Source organism: Primulina tabacum, chromosome 6, assembly GCF_025594145.1.
Source record: "Primulina tabacum isolate GXHZ01 chromosome 6, ASM2559414v2, whole genome shotgun sequence".
Lineage (NCBI taxonomy): Eukaryota > Viridiplantae > Streptophyta > Magnoliopsida > Lamiales > Gesneriaceae > Primulina > Primulina tabacum.
This window is the reverse complement of record NC_134555.1, coordinates 20,248,093-20,273,626: the sequence shown is the minus strand read 5'-3', so window position 1 is coordinate 20,273,626 and position 25,534 is coordinate 20,248,093. Positions and strand designations below refer to the sequence as shown.

The 25,534-nt window shown below is 40.2% G+C and overlaps 1 protein-coding gene across 1 annotated transcript; it reads left to right on the top strand.

Annotated features, from left to right (window-relative positions):
- The first annotated feature begins 790 nt into the window (after positions 1-790).
- LOC142550103 (uncharacterized) lies at positions 791-1,374 on the top strand. Its single transcript, XM_075659340.1, has 2 exons — positions 791-901; positions 967-1,374. Exons 1-2 carry the CDS (start codon positions 791-793, stop codon positions 1,372-1,374), a joined length of 519 nt encoding a protein of 172 aa, XP_075515455.1.
- Positions 1,375-25,534: the final 24,160 nt, after the last annotated feature.

The following is a 25,534-nucleotide window of genomic DNA, read 5'->3' as shown; positions in this document are numbered from 1 at the left end:
GCCGCCGGGTACCGCGATTATACGTAAATGGATCCATCGACTAATACAATAGGTACAAAAGTCACAACTAATGAACAGAATTTAAATAAAGAAAATGAATACGTATATGATGATGTGTTGATACATGTTTTGGACATGTTACGCTTTGATACAATATGTTTAAGTTCACTGTTTTAAGATCATGAAATGTATGTTGATTACAGTGCTTTTCACTGTTGCATGTTATGTATATGTACTTTAATAACGATTATGGGGTGTTGAGTCTTTAGACTCACTAGGTGTGAATGATACGGGTGAGCATATTCACGAGGATACTGGAGGCGACGAAGACTAAGTAGGCAGAGTTGGATGTGCGCACGCAAACCCAAGGACTATATTTTTTTGCACATTACCTTTATTAATTAATAGGAACCATGAATATTTTTTATGCACTTTCTTTTTATATGTTGATGGTTGTCAAGACTTTGAATGTTGGTTCAACAAGGAGTTTTTTTACATATTTTACGCAGTATTTTAAGTTGTAGATGCTTCAGTTGGTATCAGAACAAGGATCCTTTATAGGGTTGTGCCACCGCCATCTTCTGCAGCTCAGTCTTCATGCCTCAAGTCTGTAAGTTTAAATGTTTTTAATGTTTTTAATGCTAACAACTGCATGTTTACATGATATATTATTTACAACAATTTACTATATATGTTTAGTCTTTTACATGATTTAAGGATTAAATGTTTTGAAAAATAGATTAAATTGTGTGATGGGTTATGTTTAGAATTTGGACTATATTCAGATACTATGCCTCCCAGACACGCCCCTAGCACTAATAGGCAGGATTATACTTCTGGAGGCGGTAGAGGCCTTCCACCACCACCACCACCAAAAACGCAGCTACTCGAGTCCTTGAGGGTATTTCTAGATTGATGGAGCAGACACAGCAGGCTCCCAGATCCTAGACATACATCTGTGAGCAGTTTAGACGGCTTAACCCAAAGGAGTTCGGAGGTACCACCGATCCTTTTCTAGCGGAGGGTTGGATACGGTCATTAAAGCTACACTTTCACTATTTGGAGATGAGGGATGGTGATTGGGTCAGGTGCGACACTTACATGCTCAGGGATGACACATCCATATGGTGGGAGGAAGATGCTCACGGGGTGTACTTGGCTACCCTTACTTGGAGTCACTTCAAGGATATCTTCTACAACAAATATTTTCCAGCGAACGTCAGGGGATGCCTGACAAGGGAGTTCATGATTCTTCAAAAGGTGGACTCGTTTGTGGCAGAGTTTATCAGGAAGTTTTACAGTGGCAGTCACTTTGTGGCCCTTATTGCGAGGGATGCCGCTCAAATGCTTAGGCATTTCATAGATGGCCTGTAAAGCCCCGAAAATTTAAAAGTCCACGCGAACCACATGAATGCAATTATTAAATTCCCTTGTATTTTAAATATTTGTTTTAATTGCATTAATTAATTATGTTGTGCATATTGACATGTTTAAAATATATTTTCTACATGGTTGCATTAAAATGTATTTTTAAAGGTTATTAGTGTTGCGATCGAGGAACGGAGACCGAGGGCTGAAAAAAATAAAATGTTTTTATTAAATATTTGTTTTTAATTATTTAAAATAATGTTGATGTTTTTTTCATATTTTTGAAAATAAGGGGTTTTGAGGTGATTTTATACGTCGGGACGTAAATTTTAGTGGTGTTGCTTTTTCAACAAAAATACGAGCTTTTTGGCAACCCGGCTAATTTATTCACAAATTTATTTAAACAAAAACCTTGTTAATATTTTATTAAATCCTAATTAAGACTAATGGGCTTAATTTAGTGGTTTAATAGGCCTAAGCCTAGTTAGTAATTTGATTAGCTATTTAAAATGTTAATCACCTAAAAACCTACTCATTATTCACACCACTTTCTGAAAGAACTACCATCAACATACACGGCACACACCTTCATAATTTTTGTGGAAAAAAAATCGAGAGTGCAAGATGGATTTCTAGCCAATGGTCTTGCCCCGTTCTTCGTCGTCAACGTTTTTCGTGCGTATAAAACGCAAAGGCACGCCATACATCACCTTTTCTCATCCATCATATCATAACAAACATTGTTTTATTTATTGTATGCATGAAGAGCATGAAATTATTTTCTGAATTTTCTGATTTTTGCATGCACAAGAGGTAGACTCATGATCCTATCTTGTAAATCCATGTTTTATATTATCCAGAGGCTGCCATGACCATAGGTGATGAAAAAGGGATGTTTACACATGATTGTAAGGGGTCCTGACTCACGTAAAACAGCACACCACAAGCAACTCACCAAAAACCGTTTTTATTCTGTCATGGAGTTGAGGGGTTCGGCTGTCATGTTTCTAAGGGAGGGCAGGCCTGGGATTGGGTTCAGGGCTGACCTAGGGTCTGGATTTGTCGAGGAGAGAGTCCTAGCCAAGCTAGGACACGGTTTAGGAGGGCTGGGAGGAGTCCTTGCAAGCAAGGACTCCTACCCGAGAAGTTGCACAATTCTGTGCAGACTTCGTGCGACCTGTATGGGAGTAGGGGCTCGGTCTAGGGCTATGGACTGGGCTAGTACGAGTCTTTAGAGTCTTAGGAAGGTGTGAGGGCGAGTGGTTCGGGGCCTGGGCTCGCTGGCTAGGTCATGGAAGCAAAAGGGAGAGTCCTTTCACTAATGCAACTCTCGGCCAGTTTTGGGGGTTAAGTTGGGGATTCGTTTTTTGCTTTACGAAAGGTTTTTAAGTGATCTAGGGGTTCAGTAGGGTACTCTACGATGTTGGTCAGGCTTTGGATCAACATGGTTCGGGGGTGACTCGTGAAAATCAAAAGTTGGCTCGGGGGTGAAGTCTAGGTGTCACAATAGGGTTTCTAAAATGAAATAAATTTAAAAACGGCTCACTGGAGTCGAGTCGTGGTTCATAAGGGCTAAAATGATATAAAAAGACTAAATTTTGAATTTAGGAATTTTATATTAAAGTTTGGGATTTTTCGGGATTAAAACACCGTCAAAACGATTAATGAAGGATTAATTTAAAAGCCTAGTTTTTAAGCTAAATAAAATTATGGCAATTTTAATTTAAGCTTAAATAATTATTTGGGACATGTAAGGGTCAATGAATTCAAGAAAAAGTCAAAGTCGATGAATTTTACGTCGATTTTTCTGGATGATGCAGTTGGAAGCACAGTAGCATGATTTTCTAAATTTATCGTTTTGTGTGACTGATACAGATCTTATATTGGTTCTAGGGTTAGAGACACTATTGCATCAAACCATCATATTACTGAGTATTTTGTTTACTTTATCAAGTTTTTTGTCTTATTGGATAAAGGAGAATAGACATTAATTACTTAGTTTTTATGTTATCTTATTATTTTGTTTTAATTCCGGTGATTGGTTGGATGTTGTGTGATAAATCTTTTGAGTTTCGATATTATTGTTTAAAATTTGGTTCATAATAATATAAATAACGTTAATGTGCTGCACGTTGCTAATAAACCAAATCGACAGCGTACAATAATATATCAATTACAGCTTGCATTGCACCTTATCAACAGCATATTGCTTTTAACCGCAGCGTGCAATACCCGCTGCCAATGAATCATCAACAGCATATTGCTGCACGCTGCCAATAAATCATCAACAGCATATTGCGCATGCCATGGATACTTTTAACCGCAGCGTGCAATGTACTCTGCCAATTGGTGAACATATCAACAGCATGTTTTGCGCACGCCATGGATACTTTTAACCACGGCGTGCCTCGCACGCTGCCAATTGGTCAATATATCAACAGCATGTTTTGCACGACGTTGAAACTTTTAACCATAGTGTGCGGCGCATGCTGCCAAAAGATAACTATTAGTAGCACACTCCGCACGCCGTTATTAGAGTCAACCGCACCGTAAATTGCACGCTGCCAATAGTTTCAAACTTAAGACGGATTTCAACTTTATAGCGTGCGTCGCAGCGTGCCATGCACGCCGCGGATATCTTCCGCGGTGCATATTGCACGCCGCGGAAACCCACTTTTCTTGTAGTGCTGGTACCATGGTTATAGTTGAGATTGATCAATCGACCGAAATATGAAAGAATAGTCACAATAACGAACGGATTTCGCACAAAAGAAATGTATATGTATATGTATATGATGAAAAGAAAAGTATATGACGAAAGAAAATGTTTAAGTTTATGCATGTTCATCAAAAAGCTGTTTTATTGAAAGTATTTTAACTTTTACTTGTTAATGTATACGTATTACTTGTTACTATAGTCAAAGCTTGCTGAGTCAATAGACTCACTACGTGTGAATAATGTAGGTGAGGATTTTGATGTTGAGACGAGAGGGTTGGATGACTAAACTGGCTAGGCGGATGTTGCACTAACCCGAAGACCTATTAATTGCTAGTTTTTCCACACAGTTATGCTTTTAAAGTACTTTAAAGACTTTTATGACTTTTGGAAGTAAAAAAGTGGTTTTTGAGAGTATTGATGACGTTTATGCTATTTTTGAAAAAAAAATACTACTTTTAGGTTTAGTTTGACGTTTACGAATTCATGATTTCTACTGAGTTTTGAGTAAAATAGATGGTGAGTTATTTTATTGGTACCAATAAAAACAAAATATATATACACACACATATATACATATAGACTTCAGCTGAAACCTTATGAAAAAAATTTCTAGTACATTGTAAAGAAAAACGAGTTAGAGACTTTTCAGTTGGTATCAGAGCAATATTCTTGTAAAGGGTTGTGTCACCGCCATTCCACAAAGATCAGTCGTCAAGCTTCAATTCTATAAGTTTAAATGATTTAAATGATTTTAATGAAACACATGCATGCTAACATGATTTTTATGATCAAGTTAAATGCTTATATGCTTTTTGAAGTTAATTGTCATTTATGTTTAAATTGATCGATAGATGGTTCTTATAAGATAAATTGTTAGACGCTTAGATTTAGTTGCATGATTACGTTAGAATTTAAAAAACGTTCAGATATAATGTCTCCTAAACGCGCACCTAGTACTGAATTAACAGATCGATACTCATGAGGATCATAGAGAGAACGCATCCCACCTCCTAATGGGGATGCTGCTACTAGAGTGTAGGAGGGTATGGCTCGCTCATGAGCAGAAGGCTCAGCATGCTCCGAGGCCACAGCATGATATGTATGATTAGTTCAGGAGGCTGGATCCGAAGGAGTTTTCATTTACCACCGAACCATTTGTTGTTGAAGGTTGGATCAGATCCCTTAAGGTGCATTTTCGTTATCTGAATTTGTCGGATGTTGATCGAGTTAGGTGTGTGTAAAGGCCCGTATTTCGTATTCATATTTTTTAAAAGGAATTATTAAAATTTTTATAAATAAATAACTTGCCTCATTTATAAAATAAATTTGTAAATAGTTTTTAAACTTAAAATAACAGCGGAAGTCAACATTGTGTTTCAAACAACTTAAATTTAATCCAACATCTTAAAAACAGAATTTGAACGATAAAAAGGTGCATAAACTAAAACATGAGGTCCTCGGGTTTACTGCTGCTGCCCCAAGATAACTCAATGGTCTCCGCCCTCCGTCTCGACCTCATCAGTACATACAACAATCAAGTCTAGTGAGTCTAAAGACTCAACATGTATATATCGGGAATAACAAGTAAATATATCATAAAATCGCATGCAATGTAAAAAAAAAGTATCGTAAAGCGTACGCTGAAAATCGTATCATGAGTAATTATAAATACGTGCATATCTGAAAATCATACGTAAAATCTTTGCTCGCTAGAGCTTTGTCATATCATATCATAATTTTTCTGGTAGAGATAATGTTTCAAAGCAAGTGGCCCATAACATAACATGAACGTCTGATCAGACTAAACCACAGTATACTGTGTGGTAGAGATCACCACAGCCCTTGGACTGGGATGTCCGTACCCAAACATAATCGTAAACCGGTCGTAAGTCACCGGGTGGAGAGGTCCTCGGTTGCGCATACCGACTTCAGAACCCATAAACGTAAGGTGACCACAAGACATATCACATATACCTCAAAAATAAATATTTTATAATTTATGCACGTAATATAATTATAACTCTGTTGTTACCGGACGAGTTGGATCGTTCCCAGGTTTGCCGCGACTTAATTCTAATATGAAATGTATGAAAATAATCTTAGCTTGACAAAACTTAACAATCGAACCAAAAACGAGACGTTTAGGACCAACAACTTGGTTTTCAATCATGGCTTCGTACCAACCTTAACCAAGATTGAACCAACATTTAACCATGATTAAAATACCCCTAACATACTGAAAATATTCACGAGGACTAGAAAACACGAAAATAGGTGAATGGAGGCCAAAATCATGAAACACTCTTTCGAGATTCACTTTGGCACATTGCACCGTAAATTCTCGTACGACCTCTAAACTCAACCAAATCACGAAGGTCAAAAACATGACTTTCCTAATTCATTAAGGTACTGTCCAGTCCAAGGCCATAGGCTAAAAGCCAACCAATAACTCGAATAAACCTTCTGAACCAAACTCACATTTGCTGTCAAGAAATAAAAATCGCAGCAGCAGCTATGGTGCGAATTTGGTGTGCAACTCTGAAAAAAAATGGATATTTGCTTGAACCATTGACCAGAGACTCTTACAAACATCCTAAGGCATGGCTTGAACCATGGCTAAGGGCTAAAAGCCAACCACAAACCAATCCAACACCTAGGACAATCACAGCTCCAAACCGAGAGCACCACTTTCTGTGTAGTGTGCTGTATTGAAATATTTTGCTGTCTTGTGTCGTTCCAGTGGCCATATGATTTACCATGGCTCGATCTAGACATGATGATGTGTTGTATGAACCATGGCTATGGGCTAGAAGCCAACCATAATCCAAACAACACCCAAAAACCGAAAGTGTACACTCACAGCAAATGAAGAAAACCGAAATGCACTTGTGTTGTTTTGGTGAAATTTTGATGGATCCGTGAACCAATCCTTGAAGGGATGATTTGGTCACGTCCTTGACATGTTAAGGTAGGGTTCTAACCATGGCTAAAGCCCCTAGGACAGCCAAGATTCGAACACACCCATTAAACACATCAATGACAGAAACCTTGACACAAAATCTGTAACTCATAGAAATGTTGCTGTCAATTCTTTCTTCTGAATGTATGGACTTAAACCAACAAACCAACAACACCATAACACACTCTAAAACATTCCTAATGCCTAGAATCGAGCAACTCCCTGTATACAACACAAACATCTAACCTCTGAAGCACAAATCATAAAGCCGAGAAGCATGTTCTGAGGTTTGAATAAGTTGCTGTCAAATTTCGTGTTCTCACTTGATTCATGAACATATACTGATTTAAAATATCTAATGACTTGATTGAAGAGCAAAAAAATAATATATACATGCCCGAAATTTGTTTTGACAAAAACAAATCAATACGACGAATACGAGCGGCGGAGCGGAGTTGGTTTTCTCTTCTTATTTCTGCTGCTGTTCACACGATTCTAAGCTGCTGATTCTCTGCTAATTTCGAAGGTAATGCTGTGTAGGAAATGTAGATAATGAGGGGGAGGGTTCAAGGGTGATAAATGGGTATTGAAGTGCATTTAGGTGGAGGTTACAAGTCAAGAAGTGAAATGGGTTTGAATTATTTTCTCCTCCTAGCTGGCCGTTGGTTTTTATCCTTATTTTTGCTGCATTACACATTAATTTGCTTGGTAATTAGTTGAGGAAGGATTAAGGTTAATTATGGTGTTTGAATTACTCATAACTGGTGACTTAAAATTGGAAAAAATCATTTAGGAGTGACTTAAATGGGTCTACTCCACATTTGAATTTGTTTAAAAGGGTTGACCGATTTCCTGCTGATTTTGCAAGGTATGTTATGGTTTAAACCTTGCATTGTAATTGTTTAAGGTTTTGAATACCCATTATACATTTTAGTGAATTTACACATCAATTTAGAATAAACTCTTGCATGTCATTGCTTGATCTAATAATTAAGTATTAAAATGCTATTTTAATTTCTTGAATATATTATACCTAGATTAATTCATCTTCATTTGTTTACACATTTTAATTTAAGCTTTAATTAAATATTGAACCTAAAAGAACTTATTTAATAATTTAGCTCCAATTAATTTAATAAATCATAAAACATTCTATTTCTTTAAATTAAATAATTTCTTGACTTAAATTAAATTTAGGAATACTTTTCTTATTATTAATCTTAACTCTAATCTCTAAACTCCGGTCCAGCCTCGCGTATTTATCTTGAAAAGGTAAAACTAAACATCTACATTTAAAATAAATAATCATGACTTAACAATTATAAAAATGAATTAAACACTTCATATATTTATAAAAATTCATTTTTAATTTAAATAATAGCAATTATGCATGGCTTATACGTAATTTGATTTCCGGGTTCTACAACTCTCCCCCCCTTAAAAGAAATTTTGTCCCCGAAATTAAATCTTACCGAATAACTCGGGATATCGACTCTTCATCTCTAGCTCAGATTCCCACGTAGCTTCCTCCTCCGAACGATTAAGCCATTTGACTTTCACTAGCTTGACCAGTTTGTTCCGAAGCTTTTTCTCCTGTGTGTTTAAAATTTTCACTGGCCTTTCCTCATACGACAAGTTCGGAGTGAGCTGTAACGGTTCAAAGTTCAAGACATGCGATGGATTTGCCATATACTTCCTCAACATGGAGACGTGAAACATGTTATGTACTCCGGCCAGATTCGGCGGAAGAGCAACACGATAAGCTAACGTCCCAACTCTGTCGAGGATCTCAAATGGTCCAATGAATCTCGGACTGAGCTTTCCTTTCTTCCCGAACCGCATGACACCTTTCATCGGTGCTATCTTCACGAAAACATGGTCACAACAGCAAACTCTAGATCTCTCCTCCTCTGATCCGCATAACTCTTCTGTCTACTCTGAGCAGTCCTCATCCTATCACGGATTTTGACTACTATATCAGCAGTCTGCTGCACAATCTCCGGACCTAATTCTGATCTCTCCCCTACTTCATCACAATGAATAGGCGATCTAAACTTACGACCGCACAGCGCTTCATATGGGGCCATACCTATAGACGACTGAAAACTGTTGTTATAGGTAAACTCCACCAATGGCAACTTTGATTCCCAACTCCCTGAGCATTCGAGAACACATGCACGGAGAAGATCCTCCAAAATCTAGATAACTCTCTCGGACTGACCATCTGTCTGTGGGTGAAAAGCTGTGCTAAACAACAACTTCGTACCCATAGCTGAATGTAGACTCTTCCAAAATGATGAAGTGAATCTAGGATCTCGGTCAGACACTATCGAAACGGGAATACCATGAAGTATGACGATCTCCAGGATATACAACTCTGCATACTGAATCATGGAAAAAGTCGTCTTAATAGGCAAGAAGTGCGCTGATTTAGTAAGACGATCAACAATCATCCATATAGCATTTGAACCTCTGACTGACTTCGGCAAAACGACAAAGAAGTCCATGGACAACATTCTCCCACTTCCACTCAGGAATAGGAAGAGGCTTGAGCATACCTGCTGGTCTCTGATGTTCCGCTTCACTAGCTGACACGTCAGACACTCGGATACAAAACTGTTTGATATCCCTCTTCATTCCGGGCCACCAATATAATAATTGCAGATCTTTGTACATCTTCGTACTCCCTGGACTGAATAGAGTACTGCGACATATGGGCCTCAGCTAAAATATCTGCTCGAATAGAATCACTGCTAGGAACCCACATTCTGTCTCGATACCTCACAATACCGTCTCTAACTGTGTACAAGATTTTGCCCTTGGCCTCAACTCTCTGTCTCCACTTTGCCAACTGCTCGTCTGCTAACTGTCCACTGCGAATACGGTCTAGAAGATGAAGATTGAATCGTCAAAGTAGATAGACGAGGAACTCTACCTCGAGGATATATCTCTAGATCAAACCTCTGCATCTCAAACTGAAGAGGTCTCGGAATCACCAAGTGAGCCATCACTGCAACTTTCCTGCTCAACGCATCGGCAACTACATTAGCTTTGCCAGGATGATAGCTAATGTCACAGTCATAGTCCTTCACTAGCTCCAACCAACGCCTCTGCCGCATATTCAACTCTTTCTGTGTAAAGAATTATTTGAGACTTTTGTGGTCGGTAAAGATCTGGCACTTCTCCCCGTACAAATAATGCCTCCAAATCTTCAATGCAAATACTACGGTTGCCAACTCTAGATCATGGGTAGTATAATTCTTCTCATGAATCTTCAACTGACGAGAAGCATATGCTATCACCTTCCCATGCTGCATCAATACTGTGCCTAACCCGAGTTTCGAAGCATCGGTATACAAAACAAAATCTCCGGGACCTGAAGGCATGGCCAATACTGGCGCCGAAATAAGAGCTTGCTTCAGCGTATCGAAGCTCTTCTGACACTCTTCGCTCCACATATACTTAGCATTCTTCTTTGTCAATGATGTGAGTGGAACTGCGATGGAGGAAAATCCTTGAATAAACTTTCGATAATATCCTGCTAGCCCAAGGAAACTACAAATCTCTGATGCATTTTGCGGGACAACCCAATCTTTGACTGCTGCAACTTTCGATGGGTCTACCTCAATACAACTGCTAGAAACGACATGTCCTAAGAACGCCACTTTCTCTAACCAGAACTCGCAATTGCTGAATTTCGCGAATAGCTTGTGCTTTTGTAAGGTCTGCAACGCGGTAGTCAAATGTCTGCTGTGATCCTCTTGATTCTTTGAGTAGACGAGAATATCGTCTATGAATACTATCACGAACTGATCAAGATACGGCTGAAATACGCGATTCATGAGATCCATGAAAATCACTGGCGCATTCGTCAAACCGAACGGCATTACAAGAAACTCGAAGTGGCCATAACAAGTCCTAAAAGCAGTCTTGAAAACATCGACGTCTTTCACCCTCAACTGATGATAACCAAAACGCAGATCAATCTTGGAGAATACCGAATAAATCCTCGATCCTCGGGAGTGGGTATTTGTTCTTCGCTGTAACGCTGCTTCAATTCCCGGTAATCAATGCAGAGCCTCATCAAACCACCCTTCTTCTTCACAAATAAGAATGGCGCACCCCATGGATGAAAAACTCGGGCGAATGAACTCCTTGTCAAGAAGTTCCTGAATCTGTTTTTTAAGTTCTGCCATCTCTGTCGGTGCTAATCGATATGGTGCTTTCGATATCGGTGTGGTACCTGGCATATGTTCAATAGAAAATTCCACCTCTCGTACAGGTGGTAAACCAGAGACATCATCAGGAAAAACGTCTAGAAAATCCTGGACAATTGGAACATCGGAGGCTGACTGTCTGGGTGACTCGGGAACAGATACAAGAGTAGCTAAAAATGCTCGGCACCCTCTACGAATGAGCTTCCTAGCCTGGAAACAATATATCATACGCGGTAAATGAAAGTACCTGTCTGGTTCGAACATGAATTGCTCCATCCCAGGCGGTCGGACTAGAACAGATCTCCGCTGGAAGTCAATCAAAACTCTGTTCTTCAAAAGCTAGTCCATACCCAGAATGATGTCAAATTCTGGCATCGGCTAAACGATAAGATCCGTATATACGAGATTACCATGAAGTTTGAGGTCTATGTCTCGGATCACATAAATCTCCTCTCCCGAAGGCAGAACTACTGAATACACTATATCTAGTCCAATGGTCTTGACCTTGAGGAAATTTGCAAAGGTCTTTGAAATGAACAAATGAGTAGCCCCCGAATCTATCATGGCATTCGTAGCGGAACCAGCTATAAAAATTCTCCCTGAAAGATTGGAAAATCATTCTAACCCAATAGTTTTACAAGAACTATGCTTATAGATATGCAAAGGTCAAAGTTCTTCTAACCTAAATCCCCGTAAATAACACTGATTAGAACATGCAATCCTATCAAAAATTCTAAGTTCAAAACCTTAACCCAAAACACTAAATTTCAAATACATCTTATAGATTTAAGGTACCTGTCAAGCGCATCGTCTCCGGGTTAGTCTCCGCTGCATGGAGAGCAAAAACTCTGCCTTGGGTAGGCAGATTCTTCTGAGGACAATTCTTCAATATGTGGTCAGTACTACCACATTTGTAACACTTTACCGAACCATACATACAAGTCCCAGCATGACGGCGTAAGCATCTGGCACAGACTGGATACTCAGATGTCCTCGGGACTACACATCCCTGCTGCTGTTGTCCTCTGCTCCTAGATGGGCCGTGGAAATGTTTCTTACTCTGATGCAGCTGCTGAGGAGGACGGGGTGGTGCCTCAAATGGTCGTTTACCATTGCGATCGCTCTCAATATCATTCTGATCTTGCTCTGCCGCTAGAGCTCTGGAAATAGCGACATCATAGGTAGTAGGGCCAGCCACTCTAACATCACGGCGTAAGATCGGCCGCAGACCATCCATAAAATGCCTCAATTTGGCACCAGCGTCATTTGCAATCAGGGGTACAAAGTGACAACCCCTCTCAAACTTACGGATAAACTCCGTAACAGTCATGTCTCCCTGCCTCAGGGTCATAAACTCCCTGGTCAACCTGGAACGCACCTCGTCAGTAAAATATTTAGAGTAGAATAACTCTGTGAAGCGCGTCCAGCCCAAAGTAGCCAAATCCAAAGCTACAGATGCTCCTTCCCACCACAAGCGAGCGTTTCCTCCAAGCAGATAAGTCGCACAACGAACCCTATCTCCATCTTCGAGCCCCATGAACTCGAAAATAACCTCAAGGGATTTAATCCATCCCTCTGCAATCAAAGGATCTGACGTCCCTAAGAATTCCTTCGGCCTCATCTTCATGAACAGCTCACAGACAGCCCTCAGGCCCCGTCTGTCTGGCTACCACAGCATTGTTTCCTGCGAACCGTGCGAAGAACTGGGTCATCCCAGCTAACATCTGGGCATTCAAGTCTGGTGGAGGGGGTGGTGGTAGATCTCTCTCCTGTCCATGATCCTCACCGTCCTCATGACGATGCTCATCAACTCTCGCACGATCAGGAATGCGTCTGGGAGGCATACTGTTTCATATATAACCCATACGTAACCAACATGCATGATTCTATTATTTTCTATAAATCTAAATAAATACTGCATAATTATAATCTTGACATATAATATTTCATGAAAACGTGCTGCTAAAATATTTCATGCTTTAAATGAAATTCATAAACGTAAAACTTACAGACCGAAGACGTGACTTCATTAGCTTCTTGAGATCAGTAGTAGTACAATCCTTTACAAGATCATAGGCTCTGATACCAACTGTAAAGGCCCGTATTTCGTATTCATATTTTTTTAAAGGAATTATTAAAATTTTTATAAATAAATAAATAAATAACTTGCCTCATTTATAAAATAAATCTGTAAATAGTTTTTAAACTTAAAATAACAGCGGAAGTCAATATTGTGTTTCAAACAACTTAAAATTAATCCAACATCTTAAAAACAGAATTTGAACGATAAAAGGTGCATAAACTAAAACATGAGGTCCTCGGGTTTACTACTGCTGTCCCCAAGATAACTCACTGGTCTCCTCCCTCCGTCTCGACCTCATCAGTACCTACAACAATCAAGTCTAGTAAGTCTAAAGACTCAACATGTATATATCGGGAATAACAAGTAAATATATCATAAAATCATATGCAACGTAAAAATAAAGTATCGTAAAGCGTACGATGAAAATCGTATCATGAGTAATTATAAATACGTGCATATCTGAAAATCATACGTAAAAGCTTAGCTCGCTAGAGCACTGTCATATCATATCATAATTTTTCTAGTAGAGATAATGTTTCAAAGCAAGTGGCCCATAACATAACATTAATGCATGATCAGACTAAACCACAGTATACTGGGTGGTAGAGATCACCACAGCCCTTGGACTAGATGTTCGTACCCATACATAATCGTAAACCGGTCGTAAGTCACCGGGTGGAGAGGTCCTCGGTTGCGCATACCGACTTCCAAACCCACAAACGTAAGGTGGCCACAAGACATATCACATATAACTCAAAAATAAATATTTTATAATTTATGCACGTAATATAATTATAACCCTGTTGTTACCGGACGAGTTGGATCGTTCCCAGGCTTTCCGCGACTTAATTCTAATATGAAATGTATGCAAATAATCTTAACTTGACAAAACTTAACAATCGAACCAAAAACGAGACGTTTAGGACCAACAACTTGCTGTTGTTGTCAATCCTTAACTTGACAAAACTTGACAAAACTTAACAATCCTTCTGAACCCAACTCACAGTTGCTGTCAAGAAATAAAAATCGCAGCAGCAGCTGTGGTGCGAATTTGGTGTGCAACTCTGATACAAATGTATATTTTCTTGAACCATTGACTAGAGATACTTACCAACATCCTAAGGCATGGCTTGAACCATGGCTAAGGGCTAAAAGCCAACCAAAAACCAAGCCAACACCTAGGACAATCACAGCTCCAAACCGAGAGCACCACTTTCTGTGTAGTGTGCTGTATTGAAATATTTTGCTATCTTGTGTCATTCCAGTGGCCATATGATTGACCATGCCTCAATCTAGACATGATGAAGTGTTGTATGAACCATGGCTATGGGCTAGAAGCCAACCATAATCCAAACAACACCCAAAAACTGAAAGTGTACACTCACAACAAATGAAGAAAACCGAAATGCACTTGTGTTGTTTTGGTGAAATTTTGATGGATCCTTGAACCAATCCTTGAAGGGATAATTTGGTCACGTCCTTGACATGTTAAGGTAGGGTTCTAACCATGGCTACAGCCCCTAGGACAGCCAAGATTCGAACACACCCATTAAACAACTCAATGACAGAAACCTTGACACAAAATCCGTAACTCATAGAAATGTTGCTGTCAATTCTTTCTCTTGAGTGTATGTGTAAGGTCCAAAATTAAGACGACGTAATCCAACTGCATGCGAATCTAGGAAATTATGAAAAATTGAGTAATTAATTGATTTTAGCTGCTAATTAATTATGTGACGTACTTGTTTATATGCTAAATGAGATTTATTTGTCATCATGCATAAAAAAAAAATGTATTTTTAGGAATATTCAACTGACGATCGAGGAACGGGGACCGAGGGATGAAGAAAACGTAAAATATTTATATTAAATAATTATTTTTAATTATTTAAAAGATGGTCGATGCTTTTTAGTATTTTTATGAAATTAAGGGTTTTGAGGTGAATATATACGCCGGGGCGTAAATTTTATCGGTGTTTGTTTTTCAACTAAAATACGAGCTTTTTGGCAACCCGGCTAATAAATTCACAAATTTATTTAAACAAAAACCTTGTTAATATTTTATTTAAATCTAATTAAAGGCTAATGGGCTTAATTGTTGGCTTAATGGGCCTAAAGCCATGTTAGCAAATAATTAGTATATAATACATGATTTAGTCTCCCCAAAACCCTACACTTTTTGCATCAAGGGATCGGCCACACACTTTTTAAAATCTGAAAACACTCCCATACACACACGGCACTCACCACACCAAGCTAGAAGAGGTTTTCGAAGGCATCAAGCCAAGAGCAAGCCATCGTCGCGTCCCGTTCTTCGTCGTCAACGGTTTTTCGCGCGTATAAAACGCAAAGGCACACCTTAATCTCCCTTTTCTCATCCATTACATCATATTATTGTTTAAAGTATGTGTGCATGAAAAGCTTGAAGTCATACATGTATATATTCAGAATTTTCGAAAAAAAAAAAGGAGACCATCTTGTACATGCATTGGATTTGTGATTATATGCAATTTGTTTGATGCCATGACTCACGTTTTTTTTATACTAAGGGGCTGCCATGATGTCTAGGCATAGGATAGGTAAGTATTACACGGGTTTTGGAGTCCCACACACCACACATGAATCGACTAAAACCAAGAAAGAGAGACGAAACCAGAACTCGTGCAGGAACCGGTTGTTGCTGTCAAGTTTGGGGTTCGGTTTTGTTGTGCAGGGACGGAGGGCTTGGTTGGCTCGTTCCAGGGGCTAGCCAGGGTCATGAGAGAGTCAGGAAGGGAGTCCTAGCCACGCTAGGACTCGCGCACTAAGGCAGGGAAGGAGTCCTAGCAAGCTAGGACTCCCACCCGAGAATCAAGGGGATCGCGTGCAGGGTTCTGTGCTTCGCACAAGCTTGGGCGCGCGGTTCAGGGGGTCTGGGCTGGGTCAGGTCTAGTCATTAGGGTCCTTAGGGGGTGAAAATCAGGTTGGTTTGGTGGCTGGGTTCGTGGTTAGGGGCTAGGCAGTGCGTGCAAGAGACCTTGTCCAACAAGGTTTCTCGGCCAGCTTTTGTTCAGGAAGTAGAGGGCTTGTTTTTGGCATTAGAAGGGTTTCCTTGATAAAGTTAGGGTCCAGTAAGTTAATTTATTATGTTGGGCACCTTTTGGCTCGACATAGTTCGGGGGTAACTCGTGAAAATCGAGAGTTGGCTCGGGGGTGAAATTTAGGTGTCAAATAGGGTTTTAAGTAAAGAAAAAATTGGAAAACGGCTCACGGGGGTCGAGTCGGGGTCCATAAGGGCTAAAATAATATAAAAAGACTAAATTTAGAATTTAAGAATTTTATATTAAAGTTTGGTATTTTTCGGGATTAAAACACTGTTAAAACAATTAAGAAAAGATAATTGAAAAAGTCTAACATTTAAGCCAAATAAAATTATGGAAAAAATTCACGTAAGCTTAAATAATTATTTGGGACATGTTAGAGTCGTGAAATCAAGGAAAATGTCGAAAACGTAAAATGTTGAGTCCAGGGGTAAAACGGTCTTTTTACACCTAGAAATTAGTTAAGGTCATGGCAGTGCCCTAAATGCTATTTTATGAAAATATGATTATTTTTAAATGTTTATGAATTGTTCATGATTGAATGATGATTTTTAAATGTCTATTTGATTTTTATGATTGAGGGAAGACATTTAAAATACATGTTGCATGCTTGGTTTCAAAAATGAAAAACGTAATGATATTCATGAGTTTTTTCTAAAGTGATGTGAATGAAAAATGTTGAAGGATGTGAAATAATTGTGACTAATTCGTTAATGTTGGCGACGTCGTGAGGGTTATGGTTCCAGTGGGAGCCCGACGATCGTGTTTCCATCATTGCGAATATGTGGTAACGGATATGTGGTAACGGTTTTGTGGTAACGGAAGAATGGGAATATTGTGAGGGGAAAAGGCCCCAGAGGGAGCCCATTTATGGGAAAAGGCCCCAGAGGGAGCCCCGACGAGCGTATTTCTATTCGAATCATGATAGGCCAGGGCCCAGTTGACCGGTGAGAGTGTTGCTGGTGTCCCCCGCCGCCCAGTACTGTGGTTTTATGTAGATGGATCCATCGACCCTCATGAGCATGATCAGGAAAGTCACAATTAACGATCTGAATTCAACAAAAGGAAAAGGAAAAGGAAAAGGAAAAGGAAAAATGTTTATGGTCATGAAAAATGTTTTATGTCATGTCATGTTGAGGAAAAAAAAAAATTTCTAGTACTTTTAAAGCAATAAAAAGAGCAGGACGTCTCAGTTGGTATCAGAGCAAAGGTCCTGCAAAGGGTTGTGCCACCATCAGCGCCGGGAATATCAGTCGTCAAGCCTCAAGTTGTAAGATTTACTTGCTTTATGTGATTTTATATGATTTAACCTGCATGACGTTATGGATATTATGTTTATGATACATGTTTAATAGCTTTTTGAGTAGTATTGCCTTGCATGCTTAAAATGCTAATTAAGTCAGGATGTGTTACATGATTAGAGAACTTAGATTTAAATGCATGTTGGTTACGTTAGAATTCGGATAAAATGCCTCCTAGACGCGTACCCGTTATCGAGAATCAGGCAGAGAACAGTGTTAATCGCAGAGGGAATAGTCAAAGAAATGCTCCACCACCACCACCTCCTCCAGGGGATCGTGCTACTCGTGCATTAGAGGGTATGGCTCGTCTCTTCGAGCAACAGTTACAGCAGCAGCAGATACAGCAGCAACAGCTACAGCTGCAGTTACAGCAGATGCAACAGCAGCAGCCACAGCAGCCACCTAGGCCACAGCATGATATTTATGAGCAGTTCCGGAGGCTAGGGCCTAAGGAATTTTCTGGCACCACCGATCCATTTGCTGCAGAGAGTTGGATCCGATCACTCGAGGTACATTTTCGCTATCTGAACATGGGAGACGCCGACCGTGTGAGGTGCACTACTTATCTGCTTAGGGATGACGCTTCTTTATGGTGGGAAGGAGCCGAGCATGGTGTTGACCTTGCTACACTCACTTGGGCACAGTTCAAGACGAAATTCTATGAGAAATACTTTACTGCTGACGTCAGAAGCCGGATAAAGAGGGAATTTATGACTCTCCGCCAGGGAGACGTACCTGTTGCCGATTTTGTGAAGAAGTTTGATAGGGGTTGCCACTTTGTACCCCTTATTGCTGGAGACACGGAAGAAAAACTTAGGCATTTCAAGGATGGCCTAAGACCTACCATTCGGGATAAAGTCATGATGATGCGTCCGGAGAATTATGCTATGGCAGTTACTTATGCATATCAGGCTGAGCAGTCCTTAAAGGACATTGACTTTGAGATTCAGCGCAAGAGGCAGCACTATCAGAATAACAATCAACCCAACAAGAAGCCAAATACGGGTCCTCCTAGACCTCAAGGGCCTCAAAAGCCCCAAGGTCAAGTCAAGAAGCCAGCTCCACCAAAGCCACAGAATCCGGGAGCACCAAAGCCTGCTGAGAGGCAACCATGCAAGGAGTGCAACCGTCTACATCTTGGCAAATGCGAGTTGGGATCATATAAATGTTTCTACTGCAAGGAGGCCGGTCACAAAGCTATTGATTGCCCAAAGAGGAAAGCAGCTACTACGGCCCGAGCTTATGTGATGAATGCCGAGGAAGCCGAGGAAGAGGCAGACACTACACTCATCACGGGGAGGATCATCATTCTAGGCGTAGCTACCTATGCTTTGCTAGATTCAGGAGCTACACACTCTTTCATATCAGAAACCTTCATCAAAAGACTGAATGTTACTCCTCAAGATATGGGTTTGGGTTTCAAAGTTTCGATTCCATCCGGTGATCAGATGCTCACGTCTAAGATTGTTAAGAATCTGGAGCTTCGTTTATTCAAAGATGTTGTTCGGGCAGATCTTATTGTGCTTCCTATGCCCGAATTCGATATTATACTTGGGATGGATTGGCTATCTGCGAATGGAGCTTCGATTGATTTCCGTCAGCGATCAGTATCTATCAGGCCACCCAGTGGTAAATCTTTTGTTTTCGAGGCGGCAAGAAACCAGCAAATGCCGCACATTATCTCTTGTCTATGTGCGAGGAAGCTTATTAAGCATGGATGTCAGGCGTATTTAGCATGTGTCACTACTACACATGAATCCATCAGCCAGAAGCTAGAAGATGTTGATATTGTGAGGGATTTTCCTAGCGTCTTTCCCGAAGACGTTTCTGGCATTCCGCCCGATCGTGAGGTGGAGTTCTCTATTGACCTTATGCCGGGCACTGTTCCTATATCTAAAGCACCTTATCGTCTAGCACCCGCTGAAATGAAAGAATTGAAAGATCAAATTCAAGAATTGCTAGACAAAGGTTTTATTCGCCCTAGTTACTCTCCATGGGGCGCACCGGTTTTGTTTGTGAAAAAGAAAGATGGTAGTATGCGTCTTTGCATCGATTATCGAGAGCTCAATAGGGTCACTATAAAAAAATAGTATCCACTGCCAAGAATTGAGGATTTATTTGACCAGTTGCAAGGAGCTTCGATATTTTCTAAAATTGATCTGCGATCTGGATACCATCAGTTGAAAGTCAAGGAGTCTGACGTGCACAAGACAGCATTTCGCACAAGATATGGGCACTATGAGTTTATGGTCATGCCATTCGGGTTGACCAATGCGCCAGCGATCTTCATGGATCTCATGAATTGCGTATTTCAGCCGTATCTGGATCAGTTTATTATTGTCTTCATTGATGACATATTGATCTATTCCAAGAGCAGAGAGGAGCATAGTCGCCATTTGAGGACAGCACTGCAAGTTTTACAAGACAGAAAGCTTTATGCAAAATTCAGCAAGTGCAAGTTTTGGCTTGATAGAGTGGCGTTCTTAGGCCACATCATTTCTAGGGATGGCGTGGAAGTTGATCCGAGTAAAGTTGAGGCAGTAAAAGAGTGGCCAGTACCGAAGAGTGTCACCGAGATTCGCAGTTTCTTGGGACTAGCTGGCTATTATCGCAAATTCATCAAGGGGTTCTCATCTATTGCAGTGCCTTTGACATCTTTGACGAAGAAAAATGCTAAGTTTATTTAGGGATCCGAGTGTCAAGACAGTTTTGACAAGTTGAAGCAAGCCTTGATATCAGCACCAGTGTTATCCATGCCATCAGGGCAAGGGGAGTATGTTCTTTATACCGACGCTTCTAAGCTAGGTTTAGGTGCAGTTCTGATGCAAAACGACCGAGTTATCGCCTATGCATCAAGACAGTTGAAAATTCATGAAAAGAACTACCCTACTCATGATCTTGAGCTTGCAGCAGTAGTCTTTGCATTAAAGATTTGGAGACACTACCTTTATGGGGAGAAGTGCAAAATATTCACTGATCATAAAAGCTTGAAATACTTCTTCACCCAAAAGGAGTTGAATATGAGACAGCGCAGATGGCTTGAATTGGTAAAGGACTATGATTGTGACATTAGCTACCATCCGGGGAAAGCTAATGTAGTGGCAGACGCATTGAGTAGAAAGGCAGCGGTTATCACTCAATTATCACTCCAAAGACCGTTGCAGTCCGAGATACAGCGGTTTGAGCTTGCCGTGTATGCTAGGGGCGAGGCCCCTAATCTTGCCACATTATCAGTGCAGTCGACTTTGAGAGACAGAATTCGGGATGGACAGCCTACTGATGAGCAGTTGCAAAAGTGGAGAGCAAGAGATGAAGCCAAGGGCCGGAATTTATATTCAGTAGTGGATGGCTTAGTCCGTTATCGAGACCTGTCTATGGGTTCCTAGTGACGATTCTTTGAGAGATCTTATTATGAAGGAAGCCCACGACACACCATATTCCATTCATCCGGGCAGTACAAAGATGTATAGAGATTTGCAGTTGTTATATTGGTGGCCAGGCATGAAGAGAGACATCTTGAGATATGTATCCGAGTGTTTGACTTGTCAGCAAGTCAAAGCAGAGCATCAGAGACCAGCGGAAAAATTGAAGCCACTCCCTATTCCCGAGTGGAAATGGGAAAATATCACCATGGACTTTGTTGTGGGATTGCCAAAGACAGTTAAAGGATTTAATGCCATTTGGGTGATAGTGGATCGTCTTACGAAATCAGCGCATTTTCTACCTATTAAGACGACATTCACCATGATTCAGTATGCCGACTTGTATATTCGGGAGATAGTTCGGCTGCATGGGATTCCTGTATCCATCGTTTCTGACCGGGATCCGAGGTTCACGTCGTCTTTTTGGAAAAGTCTGCATGCAGCGATGGGGACCAAGTTATTGTTCAGTACAGCGTTCCACCCTCAAACCGATGGTCAGTCAGAAAGGGTTATTAAGATTTTGGAAGATCTACTGCGAGCATGCGTCATTGATTTCCAAGGCAGTTGGGAACAAAAATTACCTCTAGTGGAGTTCACTTACAATAACAGCTATCAATCATCAATAGGAATGGCTCCTTTTGAGGCACTCTATGGAAGAAAATGTAGATCTCCTATTCATTGGGACGAGGTTGGGGAAAGAAGAGACATTGGTCCAGATGTGATTGAAGAAACAGCTGAGCTTGTAGTCAAGATTTGTGATAGAATGAAGACTGCACAAAGCCGACAAAAGAGTTATGCGGACAAAAGACGAAGGGACTTGGAGTTTGCAGTAGGCGACCACGTGTTTGTGAAGATAGCACCCATGAAGGGTGTTATGCGTTTTGGCAAGAAGGGCAAGCTTGGTCCTAGATTTATTGGCCCATTCGAGATTTTGGAGAGGATTGGGACACTAGCTTATAGAGTTGCATTGCCACCCGCACTTTCTGGAGTTCACAATGTGTTCCATATTTCGATGCTGCGGAAGTACATGTTTAATCCGTCGCATGTGCTTAATTATGAACCTCTTCAACTAACTCCAAATTTGTCGTATGAAGATAGACCTGTCCAGATTCTGGCTAGACAAGAAAGACGATTGCGTAACAAAGTAATTCCAATGGTCAAGGTCAAGTGGCTGAATCACTCGGAAGAGGAAGCTACTTGGGAAACTGAGAGGGACTTGAAGAGTCGCTATCCGGATCTATTCGGTAAGTTCTAATTTCGAGGACGAAATTTTATTTAAGGGGGGAGGAATTGTAAGGTCCAAAATTAAGACGACGTAATCCAACTGCATGCGAATCTAGGAAATTATGAAAAATTGAGTAATTAATTGATTTTAGCTGCTAATTAATTATGTGACGTACTTGTTTATATGCTAAATGAGATTTATTTGTCATCATGCATAAAAAAAAATGTATTTTTAGGAATATTCAAGTGACGATCGAGGAACGGGGACCGAGGCCTGAAGAAAATGTAAAATATTTATATTAAATAATTATTTTTAATTATTTAAAAGATGGTCGATGCTTTTTAGTATTTTTATGAAATTAAGGGTTTTGAGGTGATTTTATACGCCGGGGCGTAAATTTTATCGGTGTTGGTTTTTCAACTAAAATACGAGCTTTTTGGCAACCCGGCTAATAAATTCACAAATTTATTTAAACAAAAACCTTGTTAATATTTTATTTAAATCTAATTAAAGGCTAATGGGCTTAATTGTTGGCTTAATGGGCCTAAAGCCATGTTAGCAAATAATTAGTATATAATACATGATTTAGTCTCCCCAAAACCCTACACTTTTTGCATCAAGGGATCGGCCACACACTTTTTAAAATCTGAAAACACTCCCATACACACACGGCACTCACCACACCAAGCTAGAAGAGGTTTTCGAAGGCATCAAGCCAAGAGCAAGCCATCGTCGCGTCCCGTTCTTCGTCGTCAACGGTTTTTCGCGCGTATAAAACGCAAAGGCACACCTTAATCTCCCTTTTCTCATCCATTACATCATATTATTTTTTAAAGTATGTGTGCATGAAAAGCTTGAAGTCATACATGTATATATTCAGAATTTTCGAAAAAAAAAAGGAGACCATCTTGTACATGCATTGGATTTGTGATTATATGCAATTTGTTTGATGCCATGACTCACGTTTTTTTTATACTAAGGGGCTGCCATGATGTCTAGGCATGGATAGGTAAGTATTACACGGGTTTTGGAGTCCCACAAACCACACATGAATCGACTAAAACCAAGAAAGAGAGACGAAACCAGAACTCGTGCAGGAAGCGGTTGTTGCTGTCAAGTTTGGGGTTCGGTTTTTTTGTGCAGGGACGGAGGGCTTGGTTGGCTCGTTCCAGGGGCTAGCCAGGGTCATGAGAGAGTCAGGAAGGGAGTACTAGCCACGCTAGGACTCGCGCACTAAGGCAGGGAAGGAGTCCTAGCAAGCTAGGACTCCCACCCGAGAATCAAGGGGATCGCGTGCAGGGTTCTGTGCTTCGCACAAGCTTGGGCGCGCGGTTCAGGGGGTCTGGGCTGGGTCAGGTCTAGTCCTTAGGGTCCTTAGGGGGTGACAATCAGGTTGGTTTGGTGGCTGGGTTCGTGGTTAGGGGCTAGGCAGTGCGTGCAAGAGACCTTGTCCAACAAGGTTTCTCGGCCAGCTTTTGTTCAGGAAGTAGAGGGCTCGTTTTTGGCATTAGAAGGGTTTCCTTGATAAAGTTAGGGTCCAGTAAGTTAATTTATTATGTTGGGCACCTTTTGGCCTGACATAGTTCGGGGGTAACTCGTGAAAATCGAGAGTTGGCTCGGGGGTGAAATTTAGGTGTCAAATAGGGTTTTAAGTAAAGAAAAAATTGGAAAACGGCTCACGGGGGTCGAGTCGGGGTCCATAAGGGCTAAAATAATATAAAAAGACTAAATTTAGAATTTAAGAATTTTATATTAAAGTTTGGTATTTTTCGGGATTAAAACACTGTTAAAACAATTAAGAAAAGATAATTGAAAAAGTCTAACATTTAAGCCAAATAAAATTATGGAAAAAATTCACGTAAGCTTAAATAATTATTTGGGACATGTTAGAGTCGTGAAATCAAGGAAAAAGTCGAAAACGTAAAATGTTGAGTCCAGGTGTAAAACGGTCTTTTTACACCTAGAAATTAGTTAAGGTCATGGCAGTGCCCTAAATGCTATTTTATGAAAATATGATTATTTTTAAATGTTTATGAATTGTTCATGATTGAATGATGATTTTTAAATGTCTATTTGATTTTTATGATTGAGGGAAGACATTTAAAATACATGTTGCATGCTTGGTTTCAAAAATGAAAAACGTAATGATATTCATGATTTTTTTCTAAAGTGATGTGAATGAAAAATGTTGAAGGATGTGAAATAATTGTGACTAATTTGTTAATGTTGGCGACGTCGTGAGGGTTATGGTCCCAGTGGGAGCCCGACGATCGTGTTTCCATCATTGCGAATATGTGGTAACGGATATGTGGTAACGGATATGTGGTAACGGTTTTGTGGTAACGGAAGAATGGGAATATGGTTAGGGGAAAAGGCCCCAGAGGGAGCCCATTTATGGGAAAAGGCCCCAGAGGGAGCCCCGACGAGCGTATTTCTATTCGAATCATGATAGGCCAGGGCCCAGTTGACCGGTGAGAGTGTTGCTGGTGTCCCCCGCCGCCCAGTACTGTGGTTTTATGTAGATGGATCCATCGACCCTCATGAGCATGATCAGGAAAGTCACAATTAACGATCTGAATTCAACAAAAGGAAAAGGAAAAATGTTTATGGTCATGAAAAATGTTTTAAGTCATGTCATGTTGAGGGAAAAAAAAAAAATTTCTAGTACTTTTAAAGCAATAAAAAGAGCAGGACGTCTCAGTATGGACTTAAACTAACGAACCAACAACACCCTAACACACTCTAAAACATTCCTAGAAGCAGCCATGAATGCTGGAGTCAAGCAACTCCCTGTATACAACACAAACATCCAACCTGTGAAGCACAAATCATAAAGCCGAGAAGCATGTTCTGAGGTTTGAATAAGTTGCTGTCAAATTTCGTGTTCTCACTTGATTCTTGAACATATACTGATTTAAAATATCTAATATGACTTGATTGAAGAGCAAAGAAATAATATATACATGCCTGAAATTTGTTTTGACAAAAACAAATCAATACGACGAATACGAGCGGCGGAGCGGAGTTGGTTTTCTCTTCTTATTTATGCTGCTGTTCTCACCATTCTAAGCTGCTGATTCTCTGCTAATTTCCAAGGTAATGGTTTGTAGGAAATGTAGATAATGAGGGGGAGGGTTCAAGGGTGATAAATGGGTATTGA

Excerpts from the sequence above, each read along its gene's own strand:
- LOC142550103 (XM_075659340.1), top strand. The coding sequence starts at position 791 with ATGCCTCCCAGACACGCCCCTAGCACTAATAGGCAGGATTATACTTCT. Across the intron at positions 902-966 it reads AGCTACTCGAGTCCTTGAGG|TTTAGACGGCTTAACCCAAA; the intron begins GTATTTCTAGAT and ends ATCTGTGAGCAG.